General features: G+C 46.7%; 9 protein-coding genes and 1 non-coding gene across 10 annotated transcripts; 4 read left to right on the plus strand and 6 right to left on the minus strand.

Moving 5' to 3' along the window:
- Positions 1-316: 316 nt before the first annotated feature.
- Positions 317-3,375, plus strand: I302_105447 (protein transporter SEC24; the record flags this gene model as incomplete). The annotated part of the gene is made up of 4 exons (XM_019195305.1): positions 317-360; positions 425-456; positions 508-3,266; positions 3,361-3,375. 4 exons carry the CDS (start codon positions 317-319, stop codon positions 3,373-3,375), a joined length of 2,850 nt encoding a protein of 949 aa, XP_019043018.1.
- A 472-nt stretch (positions 3,376-3,847) lies between these two features.
- On the minus strand, positions 3,848-4,360 carry I302_105448 (uncharacterized protein; the record flags this gene model as incomplete). Its single annotated transcript, XM_019195306.1, has 3 exons — positions 3,848-4,044; positions 4,154-4,244; positions 4,337-4,360. 3 exons carry the CDS (start codon positions 4,358-4,360, stop codon positions 3,848-3,850), a joined length of 312 nt encoding a protein of 103 aa, XP_019043019.1.
- A 474-nt stretch (positions 4,361-4,834) lies between these two features.
- On the minus strand, positions 4,835-6,246 carry I302_105449 (tRNA (guanine-N(7)-)-methyltransferase; the record flags this gene model as incomplete). The annotated part of the gene is made up of 7 exons (XM_019195307.2): positions 4,835-5,025; positions 5,097-5,170; positions 5,262-5,332; positions 5,412-5,584; positions 5,678-5,859; positions 5,988-6,046; positions 6,112-6,246. 7 exons carry the CDS (start codon positions 6,244-6,246, stop codon positions 4,835-4,837), a joined length of 885 nt encoding a protein of 294 aa, XP_019043020.2.
- Positions 6,247-6,521: 275 nt separating this feature from the next.
- I302_105450 (mitochondrial 37S ribosomal protein mS38) lies at positions 6,522-7,794 on the plus strand (the record flags this gene model as incomplete). The annotated part of the gene is made up of 2 exons (XM_019195309.1): positions 6,522-7,583; positions 7,759-7,794. The coding sequence occupies 2 exons, from the start codon at positions 6,522-6,524 to the stop codon at positions 7,792-7,794; spliced, it is 1,098 nt and encodes a 365-aa protein (XP_019043022.1).
- Positions 7,795-7,947: 153 nt separating this feature from the next.
- On the minus strand, positions 7,948-10,571 carry I302_105451 (uncharacterized protein; the record flags this gene model as incomplete). The annotated part of the gene is made up of 14 exons (XM_019195310.2): positions 7,948-8,015; positions 8,088-8,208; positions 8,279-8,324; positions 8,397-8,537; positions 8,615-8,685; positions 8,755-8,862; positions 8,927-9,120; positions 9,173-9,435; positions 9,522-9,721; positions 9,836-9,944; positions 9,990-10,003; positions 10,064-10,090; positions 10,162-10,242; positions 10,329-10,571. 14 exons carry the CDS (start codon positions 10,569-10,571, stop codon positions 7,948-7,950), a joined length of 1,686 nt encoding a protein of 561 aa, XP_019043023.2.
- Positions 10,572-11,975: 1,404 nt separating this feature from the next.
- Positions 11,976-14,412, plus strand: I302_105452 (uncharacterized protein; the record flags this gene model as incomplete). The annotated part of the gene is made up of 8 exons (XM_019195311.1): positions 11,976-12,440; positions 12,510-12,622; positions 12,683-12,791; positions 12,865-13,064; positions 13,135-13,355; positions 13,418-13,596; positions 13,667-13,986; positions 14,151-14,412. 8 exons carry the CDS (start codon positions 11,976-11,978, stop codon positions 14,410-14,412), a joined length of 1,869 nt encoding a protein of 622 aa, XP_019043024.1.
- A 354-nt stretch (positions 14,413-14,766) lies between these two features.
- I302_105453 lies at positions 14,767-14,882 on the minus strand. The gene has a single exon (XR_002022045.2). It is a non-coding gene; the product is annotated as a 5S ribosomal RNA (ribosomal RNA).
- Positions 14,883-15,025: 143 nt separating this feature from the next.
- I302_105454 (uncharacterized protein) lies at positions 15,026-16,348 on the minus strand (the record flags this gene model as incomplete). The annotated part of the gene is made up of 3 exons (XM_019195312.1): positions 15,026-15,300; positions 15,527-15,757; positions 16,045-16,348. 3 exons carry the CDS (start codon positions 16,346-16,348, stop codon positions 15,026-15,028), a joined length of 810 nt encoding a protein of 269 aa, XP_019043025.1.
- Positions 16,349-17,164: 816 nt separating this feature from the next.
- On the plus strand, positions 17,165-17,589 carry I302_105455 (uncharacterized protein; the record flags this gene model as incomplete). The annotated part of the gene is made up of 2 exons (XM_019195313.1): positions 17,165-17,382; positions 17,448-17,589. The coding sequence occupies 2 exons, from the start codon at positions 17,165-17,167 to the stop codon at positions 17,587-17,589; spliced, it is 360 nt and encodes a 119-aa protein (XP_019043026.1).
- A 1,286-nt stretch (positions 17,590-18,875) lies between these two features.
- On the minus strand, positions 18,876-21,002 carry I302_105456 (uncharacterized protein; the record flags this gene model as incomplete). Its single annotated transcript, XM_065870089.1, has 12 exons — positions 18,876-19,111; positions 19,191-19,213; positions 19,292-19,343; positions 19,418-19,579; positions 19,677-19,726; positions 19,796-19,849; positions 19,906-20,064; positions 20,147-20,297; positions 20,356-20,408; positions 20,475-20,503; positions 20,570-20,779; positions 20,841-21,002. The coding sequence occupies 12 exons, from the start codon at positions 21,000-21,002 to the stop codon at positions 18,876-18,878; spliced, it is 1,341 nt and encodes a 446-aa protein (XP_065726161.1).
- Positions 21,003-21,375: the final 373 nt, after the last annotated feature.

A 21,375-nucleotide genomic window follows, 5' to 3' on the forward strand; every position in this document is an offset into this window, starting at 1 on the left:
ACTCGAGTATATTATAGGAATGCTTGTAAACACGAGATAGATGGGTGAATGCGGGGCCACAACCACTCCATGTGTAGGATAAATGGTATCACCGGTTATTACCGGTAGAGTGGCACTCTGGGCGCTAGCTGGATGCTGACGCGCTGATGGGTGGTGATGTGGTGATTGCCTCGTCACTATCTACTATCTACTATGCTCATGTTAGGACGTCTGTGAGTATCTATATATACCTCTCATTGGACACTACACTCGACCACCTCAATCTCCACGCCCACCTCCTGTCTCCTGTCATATACCCACTCACCTACTATACAACATGTCGCAAGAGGTCATGCTCCCTCAGGGCTGGGAAGCTAGATGGTGAGTTACCCGCTTTCACTGAACCATTCATACTTCATAATCGAAAGCTGATCAATGTCCACAGGGACTCGCAATCAAACGCCTATGTCTATGTCGGTGAGTAGAGCTATCGCATGATCAAGGATATGTGGCTGATACACTTCGCAGAGCAATCAACCGGTAGATCTCAATGGGAAGTCCCCACGCAACCATCCTACGGCTCATCCAACCCTTCCGTATCCCCCGCTCCTCAACCTGCAGCAAGTCACCACCGACCAGGACGTCGGCAGTATCCCACAGCTCAGATCCAGCAGGTATACGGAGGGGGAGGATATGATACCCAGCCTCAAGCACAACAGCCAATGGGTGGTGCATCTGGATACCCTGATCACAATGCCCAACAACAACAACCTCAATACTTTACCCCAGGATTCGGTGGAGCAGACGCCCAACCTCAACAACCCCAGCAACCTGCTTACGGTCAACAGCCTCCATCCTACGGTGGTACTCCCGCACCTCCCTATGGTCAACAACAACAGCCCTACCCTGGCCAACAGCCAGTCGACCAGATGGCCAACCAATTCCAACAGATGAACGTAGGCTATGGAGGTGGTGCTGGAGGTGGAAAACAACTTCATCAGATCCAGACCGTCAACTTGATCGGTATGCAACCGGACGTCACAGGACTAGTCGCCCCACCACCTCCATACCTTTTACCTCCCAATGCAGCTGTTACTGCCTCACCTCATATCCAACCTGATCCATCATATCAACGATGCACCCTTACTTCCATGCCTACCACTCAATCACTCCTCAACAAATCGAAGCTACCCTTAGCACTGGTTATGGCCCCCTACAGGTCATTCAGGGGAGAAGTCGACGGCGATGATCCCGTACCTGTCGTGGAGGATAGCGTAATTGCAAGATGTAGGAGATGTAGAGCGTACATCAACCCCTTCGTAACGTTTATCGAAGGTGGAAATAGGTGGAAATGTTGTATGTGTGGATTATCCAACGAAGTGCCCCAGCTCTTCGATTGGAATCAAGCTGAGAACAAACCTGCCGATCGATGGGCGAGAAAGGAACTCAACCATTCCGTAGTGGAATTCATCGCACCTACCGAATATATGGTCAGACCACCCCAGCCACCAGTATACGCATTTGTCATTGACGTATCTCAACAAGCAATCCAATCGGGTATGGTGGCAGTGGCCGCTCGAACGATACTAGAGAGTCTAGATAACATCCCCAATGCCGACAACCGAACCAAAGTAGCTATCATAGCTGTATCCACTTCACTTCATTTCTTCTCTCTCCCAGCAGATGCCACCGAGGCTTCCATGTTGGTGGTATCGGACCTTACGGATGTCTTCTTACCTAAACCTGTAGACTTATTGGTCAACCTGACGGAATCACGTCCAGCTATCGAATCTCTCCTTGGCAAGCTAAGCGACATGTTCCAAGATTCCCACACGGTCGGTAATGCCCTTGGATCAGGTCTTCAGGCGGCCCACCAACTTATCGGTAAGATTGGTGGAAAGATCATAGCCTTGACCGCGACTTTACCAACACTGGGCGAAGGAGCTTTGAAAGCTAGAGATGATCCCAAACTTCTGGGTACCTCCAAAGAATCGTCTTTGCTCAACGCTGCATCAAGTTTCTACAAGACCTTCGCTATCGAGTGCTCGAAACAACAAGTCGCGGTTGACATGTTCCTCTTCTCCACCTCCTACACGGACGTAGCGACCCTATCATGCTTGCCTAGATACACCGCTGGTCAAACGTACTTGTATCCCGGATTCAACGCCTCGAGGTCCGAAGACGCTATCAAGTTCGCCACTGAATTTGGTAAGGTATTATCTATGCCCATGGGATTAGAAGCAGTCATTAGAGTCAGAGCTACGAGGGGTATAAGGATGTCAGCGTTCCATGGTAATTTCTTCATTCGATCTACTGACTTGTTAGCTTTACCTGTGGTCCCTACCGACCAGAATTACGTGATCGAGTTACAGCTCGAAGATGATATCAAGGGTTCTTTCGTGGTTCTTCAAACTGCCATCTTACATACGACATGTTACGGCGAACGAAGGATCAGAGTTATAACTCAGGCTATGCCTACGACGGATTCGATCTCGGAGCTGTACGGCTCAGCAGATCAAATTGCAATTGCCACCTACCTCACCAATAAGGCTGTCGAACGATCGATGTCTCATTCATTGGACGACGCTAGAAACACAGTCACCAAGAACCTCAGTGATATGTTGGCGGTATACAAGAACCAAGTCACCTCTTCGTCTGGCGCCTCTGCTCAACTGGCTGTACCCGAGAACCTCAAGCTGCTACCACTCCTATGCTGTGCGCTGGTCAAGCACGTGGGATTAAGAGAGGGAGCATCGATCCCACCTGATCTCAGAGCATATGCTCAATGTCTATTAACTACACTTCCTTGTCAATCCCTCGTTCCATACATTCATCCAAGGTTCTACTCCCTGCATAATATGCCAAACGACGCGGGCAACATCAACGAGACCGGCCAGATGGTTCTTCCCCCAGCTCTGAACCTAACCTCAGAGCGATTGGAGAGACACGGCCTGTTCCTTATTGAAGATTCACAAAACATCTTCATATGGGTAGGACACGAGGCCGTACCGAGACTCATCCAAGATGTATTCGGATTGAACAACTACGGTGAACTCCAGGGTGGGAAATCGACTTTACCAATCCTCGATAATCCCTTCTCCCAACGAGTCAATAATATCGTCAACAAGACTAGAGAGTTGAGAAGGGGTGTATATAGACCTCATGTGTATGTTGTGAAATCTGATGCGGAGCCTGCGCTGAGGAGCTGGGCTTTGAGCCTGTTGGTGGAGGATAGGATGGATCATATGAGTAGTTATGCGCAGTATTTGACGACTGTTAAGAACAAGGTGGGTTATGGGTTTCTTCCTTTTCCAACGTATATGCGTCTGCATTTGCGCGGATTTTGGATGGCATGCTGACGTTGTTTCGTTCGGGGTATAGGTGAATGGTAATTAGTTGAGCCAAAATGCCAAATACAGACAAGAAAAGTACGAACGCCGATTGTATTTGGGTGTCGAAGATCAGAGATATAGAGATTCGATTTGAATTCAATTTGTGTTATATGCATGGTATACGTATCTGAGGAGTGTGGGATGGTGGTATTATACATGATGAGGATGAGGTATGACGAGTATATACCAGATGGAATGAAGAGTGAAATGAAATGTATACATGGTATTGAGTTTTGTACAACGGAGTTGGGTGTGTGATATGAGCATTATAGAATGGAGGGATGATGGAGAAGACGATGCTATCGTTCGTTCTTGAGAGAGCGTGGTGAGATTGTCTTGTCTTGCACTGCACGAATCATCCCCGTTTCATCTCGATCCTACATCACCCAAATCCAACAGACGATATCAGCTTTCATTTTTGACTGGACCATCCATCCCTCTTCCGCCAGTATTTAATCTCGATAGCAAAAAACCACTCACCCCCCACCCATAATCTCAACCAACAAACCCCTAACTATACTCCTCATCTTCTCTTCATTCTCCACATTCCACTCCACACTAGTTGCTATGGATATGGTCGTACTTTCCACTTTCACTATATCCCCTTCTGGATCTTCTTCTGGGATGGTCTCGGAGAGTTCGGAGGTGATTTTGAGGGAGATTGGCCATGCGTCTGTATACCGTATATATCGAAATCAAGATCAAGATCAGTCATGGGTATCAGCTCTGTTTTGAACTTCTCGTATTATTCTTTTTGATGATGTGACACAATGTCGACCCACCGTCGTTCTCCTCGAAATGGAGAAAGGTGAGATCTTCCAACTCGTCGAATTGATCTTGCGTTAATACGTGTGGGATGGTGAGTTCGATTGACTGTGGAGATATATGTAGATCAGTGTATTTCACCTCAGGTAGTTATGGCGGCAGAACAGACACTGGGTTGATGGGTGATGGGTAATACTTACATGGGGTGGTCGGGGTGCTGGCATGTCTTTGCTGCTACAAGGAGGATAAGGTGGTCGGATCGATAGTGATGTCAGCTGTGAGTGAGATTATAATATCGATACTGCATAATGATGCATAAGATATATTCAGAAGGTATACATAACATGCGTGTACATGACGAGTATATGTACTGCACAAGTATGAGCTGACAATAGCGAGATGGATGCATGTAGTGTACATCATATCACTGGATGACGCTTTTGGACTGATGAAACGATGCAAAGGTGTCTTTTGTCACTCGCTCACTTGCCGCAAGGATCTCGATCTTTATGAGCATTCCTTTGGAGAACAACGGAATATAAGCTTATCCTTCGCATGATGGCAACAACCTCAGTAGTCCATGCATGCGGCATGATATCGTTTTATAATGTATTTGTGTCCAATGACTTTATCATGCATAGATGTAAACTAGATATGTCCACGATAACCCTCATCCCTATCATGCAACTTACCTTGCTCTAATCCACTGGATCCTCCGCCCTCCTAAAGCACGCAACCCACTTATCCCCCTTATTCCTCTCCACCTTCTTACCTTCCTCCGTGGCTGTCCTTGCAGCTTCGAGTATAGGGTCATCCGCCAGCTCAGAGTTGGGGATGGGTATGAATAATGGGTGGTTGTTCAGGTGCAGGGCCATCCATTCGTGGAGATCTGTGCGGGATCATCAGCTCAGGTCCCACATAGCGCGAAAGAAACAAGCAGAAATTGGAGCCACGACTCACCTTTCACATCTGTCACGGTGTATAGTATACCCCCTGGTCGAAGGACATATGCATATTCAGCTAGGAGGCCCGGTCTATCGTGCAATAAAATGTCAGCTATACATATGAATTCTTGTAGGAGACTTCGCCGTAAATAGCTATGCAGCGAGAGTACAGCTCACTCACGTTATAATCCTTGCTTTCTGTTTCCGATTCTTAAAGTGCGGATCGGGGAACAAGAAGAATATCTTGGATAGCTAAATCATGAAAACCAATATAACTAGATCAGCGCCGTGCACACTGTGACATGTGAGATTGTAAGGCAACCCAACCCACCTGACCCTTGTCGAAGAAATTCGTTATATGTTTCATAGCGTTCGCCCTAATCACCGAGACGTTCTGATATTCTCCTGGTTGTTTCTCCCCTTCGCCAGCTAAGGATTGGGATTGACGAGTGGCAGCTATTCGGTCGGTCACGTATTTGGTTACGGACATTCTGATCTCCATGCCTAGCGATTAGAATCACAATCGAAATTAGTCATTCAATGATGTCACCAATGATGGATCATATCGTTATGAGAGACAGTACAAGCAATACTCACCCAGCATCAACGTCTCAGGAAACATGGGAGCAAGAGCCATGAGCAGACCCCCAAATCCACATCCCACATCTGCCCATTCTACCTTCTTGGTATTTTGTCCGGGGAGAGGTTCAGCCTGATCGGGGTAGGAGAAGTATTGGGGGTAATGGAAGGACCAGTCCATTGCGGAAGGTGATTTAGGGCTGTACGATAGCATAAGACATCAGTATACAACATACATTATCAAGTACAGGTTGTTGGGATTGACATAACGGGTATGCCCAGTAGGTAAAAAGCTGAATAGAAAGAAACAGCTGTACACCAAACTCACTAATCCAACTCATGATCCACAAATACGTTCGCATGTGCCCTCTGCCTATAGAATCGTTTCTACAATACTCATACATCGATCAACAATCGTTCCATTTCCGTGTGAAGGGGACAAATGAACCCACCTGAGGTATCTTCAACAACCCCACATCAGCCTGATCAGGGGTGGTCGTCCCATTCGTACTTGGGGTTAGGGAAGTAGCAGTCGACGGTCCAGCTTCCATTTCCGTTTCCAGTTGATCGTGTGTTCTCTTTGACATTGTCGAGAGTATGGTATGGGGTGGATTGCGATTCAGACTGTATCCTGGATGGTCAATTATTTCACTTTGATAAGAGGGAGTTGTACGGTGAGGGGTTTTCAACTTTTGAAGGTAGGGGGATTGAATCACGTGACTTTCCCTCTACACACCTCGAAATCGTTCTATTCCACCTCGTTCCGACTCACCTCACTCCATTCTCTTCTTATCTATCTCTTCTCGTCTATCCTCAATCATCTCACATCTCATGAAACATCAACACGGAGCGACATACCACAATGCTCCTACGTCGTCTCTACTCCTCCCTCCCACCCACGTCTCGGGCAGGGGGTTCTCACTCCACCACCCTATCCCTTCCTAATCAAACTACTATTAAACCCCAAGTCCGACGAAACAAACCTCGCACAGCCAACACTTCGGCACTATGCAAGCTCAAACCCTCCACCGCCGTAGAGAACAATCTCAACGGTAATGGTCGACTCCGACGAAGAATCAGACCATCACCATCACTCAACGTCGTATCCGATTCCAACCGACGTATCTCCATCTTTGACCCATCCCCATCAGACCTGATTGAAGATTACTCCAACCCATCCACCGCACCCACATCCACCTCCCCCTCTTCACCTCGACTACTCTTCACTCATCCCGTCCCGTCCAAGGATAATGTAGAGGGATTCAAACCTATTTATTTGTACCCTGAGCAATTCAAATTACATTATACTTTTACTCCCTCCTATCATCCCCTACCTCTCAATATGGGCACAAGCATCTACACCAACCCTCGTAAACAATCCTATCTCACCCCGAGCTCCGTAGAAGATATATTCGAAAGACCACCGGCACCCAACCCCGCCAAGTCGCTTGGAAGGGTACCTAAGAAAGTCAATAGTGGGCTGAACGACCATATTAGAGTGGTATCTCATCTATCTCATCCAGAGCTGATCCATGGTCTAGGGGGGATGGTCGATCCATGGTCTCATGCGCATGTTCAGTCGGATGTAGGACTGGAAGCTATCCTATCTACCAAAATTAGCGAAATGAAGAAATCAAGTGACGCTCAATGGGATAGGGTACTGAGTAAGCTGGAAGGTAAGCAGAACAAGGTAGAAGTACAAGAAGCAGGGAAAGATGCGAATCTTGATGAGGTCGTTGGAGGGTTGAATGATGTTTTGGCCAAGATGGGATTGACCAATCTTCCTTCGAGGGGTAGAAAGTCGTCGATGGGAGTTGAGGAAGTGGGTTTGTCGGGGGAGGGCGAAGAGGGTGTGTTGCTGGATAGTGTCAAGAGGAAGAGGAAGAAGAAGATCTCGAAACACAAGTACAAGAAGAGGAGAAAGGTGAGTTTGGTTTCATTTCATTTCTCTGTTCTGTTTCACCTTCAATTGGCATCACACCATGTCAGATTAACATCACATTCCGCATTATTCGATCATGGACATCATCCGATCATGGATCTCTATCAACATTTCACGTCTTGGATTTTTGGCTGATATGTCTTACTCTCCTTTACAGGCTACTCGAGCCCTCAGAAAGAGGTTAGGAAAGTAATCCTGAAGTATGTACCAGGAAGTATCGCATGCATGCTCGGTAGTAGAGGATCATTCCCTTCTGTAGAGTATACCCCACATAAGTAAAGTACTCAGACCGATCATCGGTGACATCGTCATCCACCCAAACCAAATCGCTCCTCCCCCATTCGGTTCATATAGCGCTAGCTACATCCTTGGCCAAGCCGACTTTCCTAAATGCCAAAAAGATAATAACCAGTACTGATCGCACAAACCCAAACTCACTCAAACTCAGCTTACTCATACACAGCAAGGAGAGGAAAGGAAACTTACCAAAGCAACAACAACCAGCGTTAAACCATAGGGAGATCCTCAAACCATGTAATAGACCGCTGGTCGATTCGAGGCGAGTGAGAATTATCGAGGAGAGGCATAGATCGAGAGTGCCGGCGATCTGTCGAGATCACTCTTCTTCAGCATGGGAACAAGTCTTGTGAGTTGTAGAACAAGGAGATCGCCCTCACTTGCAAGGCGACTTGAAATAATGCACCGGCGATACTTTGCTCGTCACTATGTCAATACCCCAAATTATCAGTCCCTCACTACCTTTCGATGCCCAGCAGGATATAGCGAACCACTCACTCATCAACCAGATTGGAGATCATCACACTCCCGATCGGAATGGTCAGATCCCCTCCGAAGGGCTGTAAGATCGCACCGAAGAATTTATGGCCCCAGTAGATCGAATGAGGGGGTTGGAAAGCGAAGAGGGCGTTGGCGAGGCTAATCGGTGTGAGAAAGGATAGAGGGTTAGTGCGACCAGACGATGATGTTGCTTGTTGGGATGCCTATCCACTTACCCGGTCGATATTCCTCCTAAAGCTAGTAAGATGGGAGCCGAGATACGAGGAGCAGCAAGTGTGACCAGGTACTAAAGCATGTAACATGATGTCGGTCTAGTGAATGCTATATCTCACTTGACCGATATTGCAACACCCACCGAACAGATCACACCGGTAATAGGAGCAGGGAGGATATACACGGCATTCTTAAGGGGCGAGTATCCCAGGAGGTCTTGATAATATACACTTGTGAGGTATACCCAGCCCTACCTCAGATATATCACATCAACCAACTCCATGAGATTCACACATTATCTCATGACCACTCACACAAACTCCCATCCAGTCGAAGAACGCTATTCCCAAAATAGCACTGATCCTCCATTTATGTCTTGTAAACACGCTCAACCTTACTATGGGCGGTACGTCGAATGCGGTTGAGGTAATTCGATGTTCGAGGTGATATTCCCATATACCGAAGAGGATGATCATCACAGCGGATATAGAGAAGACAGGTGGGATGTCTGGAAAGTACATGTGTCAGTGCTGGGTCGAATGTCACCCCACCACACTCACAAGGCGTCTTCCATCCCCTCTCCACCAGCCCAGCTTGAGTGACCGAGAACAACAACAAACTCAAACCAACAGTGATCAGTCCTGCACCTATCCAATCCACTTTCTTGCTCCTATCTACCCCGTTTGGATCATTCCCAGAAATGTCAGATGGTGAAGCACGGGAAGGAGTGATCTTATCATCGGAGGGGATGTAGATTATACCGGTGATGATAGGGAGGATACCGAATCCTGCTATGAGGAAATAAAGGTATTGCCATCCTTTCCTGCGAGAGCCGAGCAACACAACATATCAGCCTATCTCAGAGAGAGGGAGAGATTTGATCTGAGGAGTATATGACATCACACTCACCGCCCCGTACCTGATATCAGCCCGCCTATCACCTCACCTACAACAGCACCTAACGGCGTACCCACACCCAGCGCAGCAAATGCCATTGTTCTGGATGGCTCCTCTCGAAATGTGGTTCCTATTATCCCGAACCCTGCTGGTGCGGAGATGGACAGGCCTAGTCCCGCAATGGCTCGAAAGACGGTGAGAGCAATCCGATTCTGATGATGGTTAACATCATGTAGCATTAACAAACCTCCCCAGGTAGATATATTTGCAAGTAACTTGGGCATGAGAACGGGATGTTAAGTGTGGAAATAGCTTGAATTGCTCACTGGTATAACCCCTGAGATTATATTGGCGATACTACTAACTAACATTCCGAGGAGGTATAACTTCTTTCGACCGTACAAGTCTGCCAATCGACCAGAGACTAATAGACCACTACATACAAGTTCAGCTGACTCACTCTCGATGTGATGAATGTACCGAACTAACCATCCCTATACATACGTTATCAGCTTGTGATTTTCTATTTCTTTTCGTTGGAAATGTTAACTCACATATGCCAATTGATAAGCAGAAGTGACCTACAACATCCCCCACATCATCAGCTTTCTTCTACCATCACGATTTGAGTAACTTGAGAGCTATGAATCACCCATTGCACCGCCAGAACAGATACATTGAAGTAATCAGCCATAACTGGTATGATCAGCAGTCCAGATCCCACGGAGAGAGACTACGGCATGATCCACCGAATAGCATATTAGCTTTTCAGTGACTCTAGAGAGGGAGAGAGGAAGATGGATATACTGTAGGACGTACCATCATAAAGTACGTTACTGAGATCGTCCCACCAAGCATTATCTTTTGGAGCCTACTTAAAACCAGTGGTCGCACTGGTACATCGACTTGATGTTGTGTTGGGTCCTCGTCGACGATTTTATCGGAAGGGATAGGTGACTCCACATCGTCCTTGATATCTTCTCCTGCGACCGATGGCACATCCGTGAGCTTCTCATCACCTGATATATCACGTTTGATAGTGTCCTTTGCAGATGTCGTCATGACTTGATTGAAATAGACTAGGCGTATCAGTCAAAAGTCATCAGTACTGGTGAGTGAGGTGTGAGTATTCTGTGCGAGGAAGAAATGACTTTGACCAATGGACCGGTGAGCATTTGATGAAAGGAATATGGTACATATAGTACTCCTCGTGTTTTTTTAATTTTTGTTCTCTCATCGCACACACACAGTCCACCTTCCACTGTTATCGGCCATCCTTTGGGTGTGTGTGTTAGATCCTTTGACGCTGATTTGATCGGATCACACCGATCAAAAGGCTCGAAATGATTGATCCGAGGTATACGGACGTGGAATGGTGCCTACTGCAGTATCTCCCATCAAAGATGATCAGCTTGTCATCAAAACAAGATGTTAGGATGAACTGCACACTGTGTAATACGATCATGTTCATATTGTCATCCCGAAGTAGTGTTGATGATCGATGTTTGTAAGTTGAACGTGTCTGTGTTACGCGTCTGGACTACACCAGCAAGATTACCCGGTCCGATACCGGAACCAACAAATCAATTAAGGAATGCGACCTCTCCGCTCCATCTACCATACTGCACTTTCGTTAGCGTGCCACCTCGAGGAGCTGGCAAAACACCCAAAGCCGCATATCCCGCCTGCTACGAACAGGGACTACCGCTCCTCAGTTACAGCATAATTCCGGAACGATGATCCACTCTATTTTACGAGTACAGTATTATACCAAAAGTTAACTCCGCTTCAACCATCTCCAATACTGGTAAACGGCGTATATCCGGACTAATCCTTGTTTCCTCAGGATCCAAGCCGCCGGGTCCCTGAAGATCACCTCATTGTTATTCCTTGAACCAAAATTTTGTTTTACTCTTTACGTTCAGCTATTTCCCAGTACAAGTCCCAACAAATTAGCTGTTTTATCCGTCTAACGCACGATGGGTGGTCCGAAGCACTTAGAAGACTCGACCGACAACGCGCCAAAAGGTTAAAAGGCTAATTTATCCAAAAGGTCAAAATTTGATAGCCTAATACCACCTCGGACGATTCACCTCATTCCAGACCTTGACGCCATCGTTGTGGATAAACTGTTGAACTGCTTATCGAGAAACAACTATTTACCAGGTGACGCCGGTTTAGTGGGAAGTGGGACAAAAACGAAAATTTAACAGATTGACAGATATGTCTTATGCAGTGAAAGGTATATAGAACGTGTATGGGATGCTGTTTCTACATTTCTTTCCCACCTACGTGTTCTGCGAACGATTTACTTACTACTATAAAGACAGCAGTATTGGTTTCCAGTCTGGTTGCTGAATACCTGGGTTGATAACGACACGTCCATCAGATCGATAACCACTCGATCAACAGTATCCTCATTCCCATCGCGTATCTTCACATTTCATACATCGAAAGTACAGCACGATGTCCCCCAAACCCACCAAAATAACGATCGACCCAACCCCTATCAACCTCTCCAACCTCTCTCAGAACCAGAACCACGAGCATGGTGAAAATGGACCTCCTTCAGGATTTTCAACAGCGACCAACACACCATGGACCGAAGACCAACGATTCTCCTACGCGTTCCATTCCGGACCATCCACAGCAGTGAACACCCCAATGGCAGGCGAAGATAAACCATTCTTGTTCCCCTCTTCGGCACCTTTGTCACGAATGACCACCAGAGTATCTGAGAAGTCCGAGAAGGACCAAGATGGGAAGGAGCAAGACGAAGAGAAGGAAGAAGAATTGGCATCGGGTCGACAAACTCCTGCTGAGGATGTTGTTGGAGCGTTGGAGAGTTACCCCATCCCTGAGAAAATCAGGTTGTCAAAGAGCAAACAGATCATCTTGGGAGCGGTGATGATGAGTACCACGTTTGTTGCTGTGAGTGATCCCTTCACATTGCCTACACGCCATTCGGTGGATACTGATTCAACGTATGCTATGATATAGTCCGCTACCAACTCAAGTACTTTATTAGTCATTCCCAGTATCGCCAAGGACCTGGGAGTTACCGAGCTTCAAGCTCAATGGGTCAGTTCTGCATATGCCCTAGCGAATGGATGGTAAGTTGTTACCCCATCCCCTCTGACAAGTCTGTACATGTACTGATGAGTATGATTCAGCGGTTTATTACTAGCAGGTAGAATAGCAGATCTGTATGGCAAGAAATGGCTCTTCCTGATTGGAATGGGTTTGTTCGTCGTTTTCAGTATCATCTCAGGTGTCATCAGGGTGAGTCGGGACGTTCATCACTCATCAGACCTTGGGAGTGTATCTGACTGACGAGGCATCGATGTAACTCTAGAACTACATCGCCATCTGTGTAGTCCGAGCTATGGCCGGTCTAGCGATCTCTATCTCCCTCCCTGCCGCATTCGGTATCATCGGTGTAACCTTCTCCGAAGAACCAGGACGTACGATGGCATTCTCAGCTTTGGCATTGGGATACCCAGTAGGTGGAGGTCCAGGTATGATCTTCGCTGGTGTGGTTGCTGGGGCAAGCACGTAAGTCCATCTTGCCCTGTAAACTCATTTCGCATGACGTACTTGAGGCTGATACCGATGGTCGTTCTAGTCGAGCATGGCAATACGTGTTCTTCATTCTGGCTGGACTCGCCCTCATCCCGATCGTAGCGGGAGCTTTCGTCATCCCCCATGATCCACCTAAGATGTTGACGGCCACTACGAACAGGCGTGTAGATTGGTTGGGTGCATTTTTGATCACTGCGGCATTGAGTTTGTTCAGCTTCGCAATTACCCAGAGCGGTTTGGTAGAGAACGGATGGGGTCAACCTTGTAAGCAAACCCTTCTTGCATGACTACAAAAGAAGCTGATTGATGTTGGGGTTGATTGGTAGACATCGGCGCATGTCTCGGTATCTCCATTGTGATGTTCTTCGTGTGGGGATTTTGGGAAAAATGGGTCGTGAAGAATACGACCATACCCCCTTTGGTCAACATGTCGATCTTCTCGAGACACCAATGGATGGTTACTTCGATTTTGTCTCTTTCGTTCTGTGGATACCTCGCTATAGCCGTGAGTCTTCGAATAAATCGCTACCGTGGGTCGTTCGAGCATTAGTACTAAAATACCGAATGTGGCGCAGGGTTGGTTATACCTTACCACAATCTGGTATCAAAATCTCAAGCAAGAATCGCCCATCATCAACGCCGTGCATGTGCTCCCAGCTCCTATCGTAGGTATGGGAGCGTGCATTGTCGTACCACTACTCGCACCTCGAATGAAAGCGTCATACCTGCTCGTAATCGGTGGGATGTGTACTGCCACCGCTCAAGTTTTGTTCGCTGTGGCTCCGCTTGACCTGACCTACTGGGGCTGCGAGTTCATGAGTAACGTCTTTACTCCCTTTGGAGCCGATTTTACTGTGGGAATAGGTTCCGTTCTGATCTCTAATCTTGTTCTCGAGTGAGTTCTTTGCACGATTTGCTCGAAAAACGAAAGAAAATCCGCCCAAAAACCTCTTTTTTTTTCTTTTTTTCTTTTTTTTTTCCCCGCCACTTTCCCCTCATCCTCTCTCCCGTCTCAGCCCGTCAAACGATGGTCACTAACTGGGCTTCAACCCCACATAGGGACGAACAAGCCCTAGCAGGCGCATTATTCCAAACGGCCCTCCAAATCGCCTCGACCGTCGGAGTATGTGTCGCCTCATTGGTCCAAACGAACATAACCAACCAATCTGGTTCCCTCCACACCGGACTGAAAGACGCTTTCTGGTTGATGGCTGGGTTCTCGTGGTTGTCGGCTATCATTGCTGCCATCACGCTTAGGAAAGTGGGGCTGGCGAAGGATATTGGGAAACTGGTCAATGGGCAGATGAATGAGAAGAACTGATTTGATTACGAACTATTAATGATGATGAATAGGACGGGAATTTGGGTTGCGGTCTTATAATTTGGTGTTCGTGTAGTATACGTATAGATGAGTGGAAAACTTAGAAATATAGATAAATAGATAGACACGGACAATGTTGGATTTCTGTTTGTACTTTCGATGGACTTTTCCGTAAAATATAATCACCCATAATTTTTTAATCAATCGATATAATTTGCTATTTCACACACCATTGAGCTTCACGAATGTAACACATTTTGTCTCGTTGCATATACCAAGATACACACACAACTAAAGAAGACGACGCAGCGCGGCAAGGTCACATCAGATGAACATGCAGCGCAATGCAACAACAACTACAGCACTCGGGATTCCCAACTGGTCCCCCACGTTGGTACTAACCGAGCGATATCCAGCTTGAGCTGCGCAGAGCTGACGGGATGCGGCGTTTTCTAGATTATATGACCGTAGATGGAAGCTGAGCCTTTGAAGATATTACATGGTGCTTGTATGGACGTACAGAACGATGTGCCATCTACTCTACCCAGGAAAGGGAAAATGATTGATCTCAGATAGGTTATCGCGAGTGGAATACACGGTATACATACACATACTAACCAAAGATATTACCCAAAACATCATCCATACCCTTCCCTTCCAACGTCTTACTCTTCTCGATAACCGGTCTCTGTCTATACGAACTACCTCTTTCAACCTCTCCTCCACCCTGAGCTGGTGCTTCATCGGTCTTACCGGACTGCGCTTTCTTGGCCTTTCGTTTATCGAGCACTCGAGCCAGTTCAACATTCTTGAGATACTCTGCTTGTTCGGCTTTGGAGCGAGTGATCTCGGTTCGCAGTCGGGCTTGGTGAGCTTGCCTCTCATAAGCTGTGAGTGATCAAGGGTTTATTAGTGATCAGGCTTGAGAAACAGAAAAGCATATGTCATGATACGGTAAGAGGTGAATGGCGGGTGTAATGATGACGATATCTCAGTCTGGGGGACTTAGAGGTACTTTTAGTATGAACAAAGACCCGATTCTGCTTTGGCATAACAACAAGACGCTTTTTGACAAGAGTCACAGACTTTGGATCGACATAGACAAGGGACTCACCAATCTGTTCACCCAGCATCTCCCATCTGAACCCGCTCAGATACTTCATCGTCCAAATATCGTCCCTCCACTTGTCCCCCTTCTTCCCACCTATCACCTGAGCGTTAAGCATAGACGCCACGGTCTTCGCAACGGATTTATCGAGGAACTCAACCCATGCTTCTGAGAAATTCGCACTGGGATGTTTCTGTTTCTTCTGTTGAGATGAGTTCGGGTTGTACCCTGTTGGAGCTGAGGGGGCGTTAGCTAAATCTATGCGTCCTCAGAGCCAATCGATATCACGCTAGGCGCAAGAGGAGTTGGCAGGTAGGGACAAATGTGTTATATAGCTTGAGAGCCACTTGAATCGCAAATAGCCTGAACATGGAGAAGGTTTGGGTCTGAATGTGGATAAGGCTTTCATAGACTCGAAGCATATGACAGAGGATGATATTTGGATGGCAGGATATGTAATCACGATAAAAAAGTCGAGGTAACATGGTAACTCTCATGCCAAAAAGCCCTACATTCAGACTCACCATCACGTCTCTGCGCATACACTTTCCCAATCTCACCCCACCTCCCCATGAGATGCCTGACCTTCTGAGGTGTCATTCCAGGAGGTAACCTAGAAATATACACTATCCCTGGCGTAACGACCTTGCTCTTCTTTTTCTTCTTCTTCACCGTGACATCTTTGTCTTCGTTGCCTCCGTTAAACTTGGCTTTGACGTTAGATGTCGAAGAGGAAGGCTCGTTGAGTTGGAATTCGCCAACGTCTTCGGATTGTTCAAGTTCAGAAGACCTCGCGCGCTTGTTGGTCTTCTCTTCGAGGTCCGCCATACTTGTTGGAAATGTATATCGGTCGACTTGACGAGGAGATGTGCCTTCGATATCTTATCTGTGATACGCTATAGATGGATACGGATTTGATTTAACGTTATGCAAGAAGGCGAATGACGATGAGAAGGAGAAGGACACGGGCTAAAAAGTTGAACGAAAACATAAAACAAAAACATCGTCTTCCAAGGTGGAGGTTGAATATGATTTATGAGCGGGATCAAATATCAGATTGACCTCCTTTGGCTCAACGGTTGGTGGCGAAGCCTCAAATGCCATTGAATTGGATGATCCGTGCTGTTCTGTGCATTCACATGCCATGATCCGGTGCTATGTCCACTCTCAGACACAAGGGAGGATCCAAAAGGGTGAAAGGACCGACATATGACGATGGGGAATCAACGGAAGGGCCAGATTATCCTGACACGTTTACGATAAGTACGATCAAAGGAAAGATTTAGGCGAGATTCGGACATCGCATCGAACGAGGTAGGGAACGGGAGGCCAGGTTCCAGCAGACATTACAGATGATCATCGCTGAGAATCAACATTTAATCTCATAACGGATTGACTGTGGGATGATGGGATCATCGCGCCATCGTGCAGAGCATGAGGGGTAGCGACTGGTCCTTCCATAGGGGTTCACGGAAGATTCGACTCCAGCTATCCCCGGTTTCCAATTCTCAAGGTACCCGCTGTCAACAAAACAAACATATATATATAAACCCGTTTGCTTGATTTTCGAATTCGGGTCTCTCCCTACCACTTCCACGCTCAAGAACACTTCCATATACAGCCCATAACCTATATCAACCCACCATGTCAAGTAGTCGAGCTCCCCCTTTCTCCTATGCTACGGCAGTCCGCGCCGCTCGGACCCCAGCATCAGCAGGTAGTACGAATCACAGCGATACTCCTTGGCCCCCCCAATCTCCCTATGCACCACTGAGAGGTCCTCCTCCAGCAGGTGGAAGTCGACTGGTCACTCAAGAGGGGTCGAGCAGGGACGGAACGCTGAGCAGGACCACGAAACCAGAGTGAGTGACATTTCGAATCTCCTGGAATATGAGTGGCACGTTTATCTGACTCCATTTCACCTCAGGGAAGAAAGCAAGTCATCTGAAGTATACAACAAATCAAACGGAGACACTGCTTCGGGCGGATTCTCCACTTCGAAACAATCGAAGAAAACTAAATTTATGTTCATGTTGGGGGCTGAGGACGATGACGACGATTCCGAATGATCACCTCACGTTGCACGGGCTCAGCATTCGATTTTAAATCTTGGTACAGCTATTTCTGGACTATTTAATATTCTCCTCCCTCATCCTTTTCCATGTATGCCTTAGGTATGCGCATATGCGTGGAATCTGGGGCAGCTGCTTCACACGTAGTGGAAGACTGTCCTTTTTGCGTTACACCTTTTTAGCCTTAGTTTGAAAAAGTGATGTCGGGACATGTATCATAGCAATTCCACAAAGGAGCTGCCGTGAGGATGTGATAAAGGACCTCTCAAAGAAATGAGCATGGGACGTTCACCTCAATACTAACACCCTGTGGCTTTGATGATATAAAGTCAGCATATTCTTTACATTCGATACCTATCTCGTATCAATCATCCAATACAGTATATTTACACCGTCATTCGAAACTTGCAAGATATATTAATTTAGCCAGGATGGCTGAATAGGTCTCTCAAGTCATTGCCGAAAGGTATTCAAAAGGCTGGCCAATCAGGCATGCAGAATTAATGCCAATGGCAGGCTCTGTCTATTCCGAGGCTTCTCAGTCAAATCGCAGCTTCATGAACACTCTTTCAGATTGTTCACGTGAGAACAAATGGGAATTCGAAAGCCGGATCAGGTCGCTCTCTGGAGATTCATTCGGCCCACTTGAGTCATTAAGTTATATGTCATATCGATTTCGCATTTGGAAACACACTTACTGTTACTGATGCAACGGCTGAATGTCAGGGAACAAAAGAAGAATCTCTTTTCATTTGGCTCACACACCGCTACCGGGCGTGCACTATCCTCATCATCACACCGGAATGCCAGGTCAGATGGGGATGTCTCTTCCGCAAGGGAGCGCTCCGGTCGTAACTCGATGATGGAGGTATACGAGAAGTCTATGAAGGGTGAAGACGATAATGACGATGATGATTGAGCGTCCGATTATCATATCACATCTCACTTGTGGACATTGAGTTAGATCAGATCAGATTTTATTATGAATCCTTGTGTGAACATTGCGATGGGCAGTCAATACCTGGGATCTTCATGCATACTGTTATCCGCTCATGCCATGGTTATTTGACCCTCTCTGCCGAGCTGTTTGGGATCATCAAAGCTAGATAATTTGCATGCCCACCAGCGTGACAGGATATTATACTTTGACGATAAACACATTTATTCCTACTATACTTCACTTCGATAATCAACATTGTATCAACATCATACTGTTCATTGCTCTTCCATCCTTCCCGCATACCAAACAATTCTGCTTCTCTGCGGTGGATCGTTTTCTTTTCTTATCCCTTGGTGATGGGTACATCGGTGCATTGGAAATCCAATGTACTTTCATCCTGCAAATTCGCACATAGGTATTTCCCACTCCCTACCGTACCGTTCTTAGGAGACAGTTGAGTGCCCGAAGCGGTGATGTCTACACACTCTGCTGAACATTCGAGAGTCGCGACGGTATTGTTGGGGACGAGGCCTGAGGCTGAGCCTGAGATGTTGATGAAGTGGACGTCGGAGATTGATACTGGGGTATGACATTTCGATCAGCATTGGACCCTGTCTCAGGGAGAAAGTAACTGTGGTATGCTCGTGGGCAAACTTACATGTGGAAGGGTGATCTTGACATCTGCAAGTACCAACACGATATTAGTAAAGCGATCCGACCAGAAGTTTGGAATGGCGTAAGGTGTGGTACTTTACTTACTGTTGCGCAGATGAAGAGTAACATTGAGTCAAGTAAATAGGATTATCCACATCTGTCAACGTACAATACAAATCGCATCAGCCTTCGATATCGAGCCATATGTACATGTCGCCCTGAGGAACTCACTGTCATTGACGAAATCTTGGAAAGTCACATTCTTGACGTATCCTATTCCACCGCCTGAGATGGATTTCGTGTCGTTTGATCCACCGAACACCTTGATACGAGCTCCATTCTGGGCATTGGACATGGAGATGTTTCGGACATAGACGTTCGCGACTATGTCGGCTGTGAGAGGTCGTATGTTAGCATATTGCAACGGACCCCTGTTCACATGTGACTGATCGAATCGACCAATGGATGCTGGCTAGTAGAGGTGACTCACTTTCACCTGCATATTGACCTAATGATCCAACCGAGATACCATGTGATCCACTACACGCTCACAGACATCAGACTCTCGATACCTTTCAACTAAAGATGGAAGAAACGATCATCACCCACTTGCAGATCATATTCTCGACGGTCATATAAGTTGAATTGGGTTTGAACGAAACACTGCCCGAAGCGCATGTTAGCTTTCATGTGCTGTAAGTGCAAACCCATAGACTTACCAATCATCCCCGTTCTGTACATTCGAGTCCCTGATAGCGACATAGCTTGATCGATAGATATCCCATCCATCCGAATTGGCAGCTGGTGCAGATTCGTTTGAAGATAGCGATCGGATTTGGATATTGGAGTATGTGACGTCGGTAGATTGGTACACGAAGCTGATTTGTGATTGTATCAGTACTGTACCGTGAGATTGCGAAGGATGGGACGGGTAAAGGGAGAAAGAAGCAAGAAACCTACTTGTGCCAGAACGGAGAGTTGATAACGCTAATGTCATCTACCACGACGTTACTTGCATTTCCAACTGTCAGAGGGATAGGTCTGGCGAAAGTTCTTGAAGATCCTCCGGCAATTCCTGCGTTCTTGTTTTGGGCGTAGTAATCCCACCAAGCTACGAAAAGACCGTCAACATACAATTACATGACGGAAGGAGACATGAAGGAGCTCACTTTGACCGTTGGCGTCGATCGTACCTCCACCATGAAGGGTTACACCGGAACCTCTGTATGGAGTTGTCAGTTTGACAGAGTTCACCAACGAGGGCCGATTTGCGAAAGAGAGCACTTACCCGAAAAACCAATAGGTAGTGGCGTTTTGCTATAGATAATTTAATAGCTACATCAGGACAAGCACACTTGAGGGTAAAGAAACCGTGTCACTCACATATGTAAGATAGATACTCGCAGGACTCCAATACTCGATATCAGGTACATAGCTAATGGCACCTGTCAGTCTCACTTCGACATTGGTGAGGTATGTTTGAAGTACAGTGTTGACTGTATAGTATCCTGGAAGATTAATCAGAGCAGTCGATCCACATAGGTTGAAAGCGTATAGGAGATTGGGTCCATCATCTTGACCACCTCCCATTGGCTATACGACCCACACACATCAGTTTCATGATCACACAGGAACGGATTGGAAAACAACATACTTTGACCGTACATACTGACCCTTCTACGCTCACGTAGGGGTTGGTGGAAGTCCATCGTCTCCTGATAGAAGAGGAAGATCGTTCGTTATGGATATAACCTGTAGCAGCGGAAGCTACATCGATAGCTGCCAAAGCAGTCAAGATAGTGGCGAAAGCTTTCATCTTGAATAGGCTAATTGTACTGGAGCTGGATCGATGATGAAGGGGAAATACCATCTCTCTGCATTCTCTCGACCATTATATATCTCTTCTTATGCCCACCGTGCTCATCGTCAAGAGGCAACTTTCAGTACGGCCCGCCCGGCTCTTCTTGAACATTGAAAGCTAAGCTACTCTTGGCTATTGTGCTTAAAATAGATTGTTCCCTCCACTCTTACATGATCCAACATTATCTCGTCAGCTGATGATATCCAGAATCAAGCTTAATCTTCGAGAGGTTACATGCGATTCCAGTAAAATTAGCATTCGAGATCAGAGATTCGATCGGATCTGTTCCAACCTCCACTTTATCAACCGGATCAAGATGTACCGAAAC

This window comes from Kwoniella bestiolae, chromosome 3 (genome assembly GCF_000512585.2).
Source record: "Kwoniella bestiolae CBS 10118 chromosome 3, complete sequence".
NCBI classification, from domain to species: Eukaryota; Fungi; Basidiomycota; class Tremellomycetes; order Tremellales; family Cryptococcaceae; genus Kwoniella; species Kwoniella bestiolae.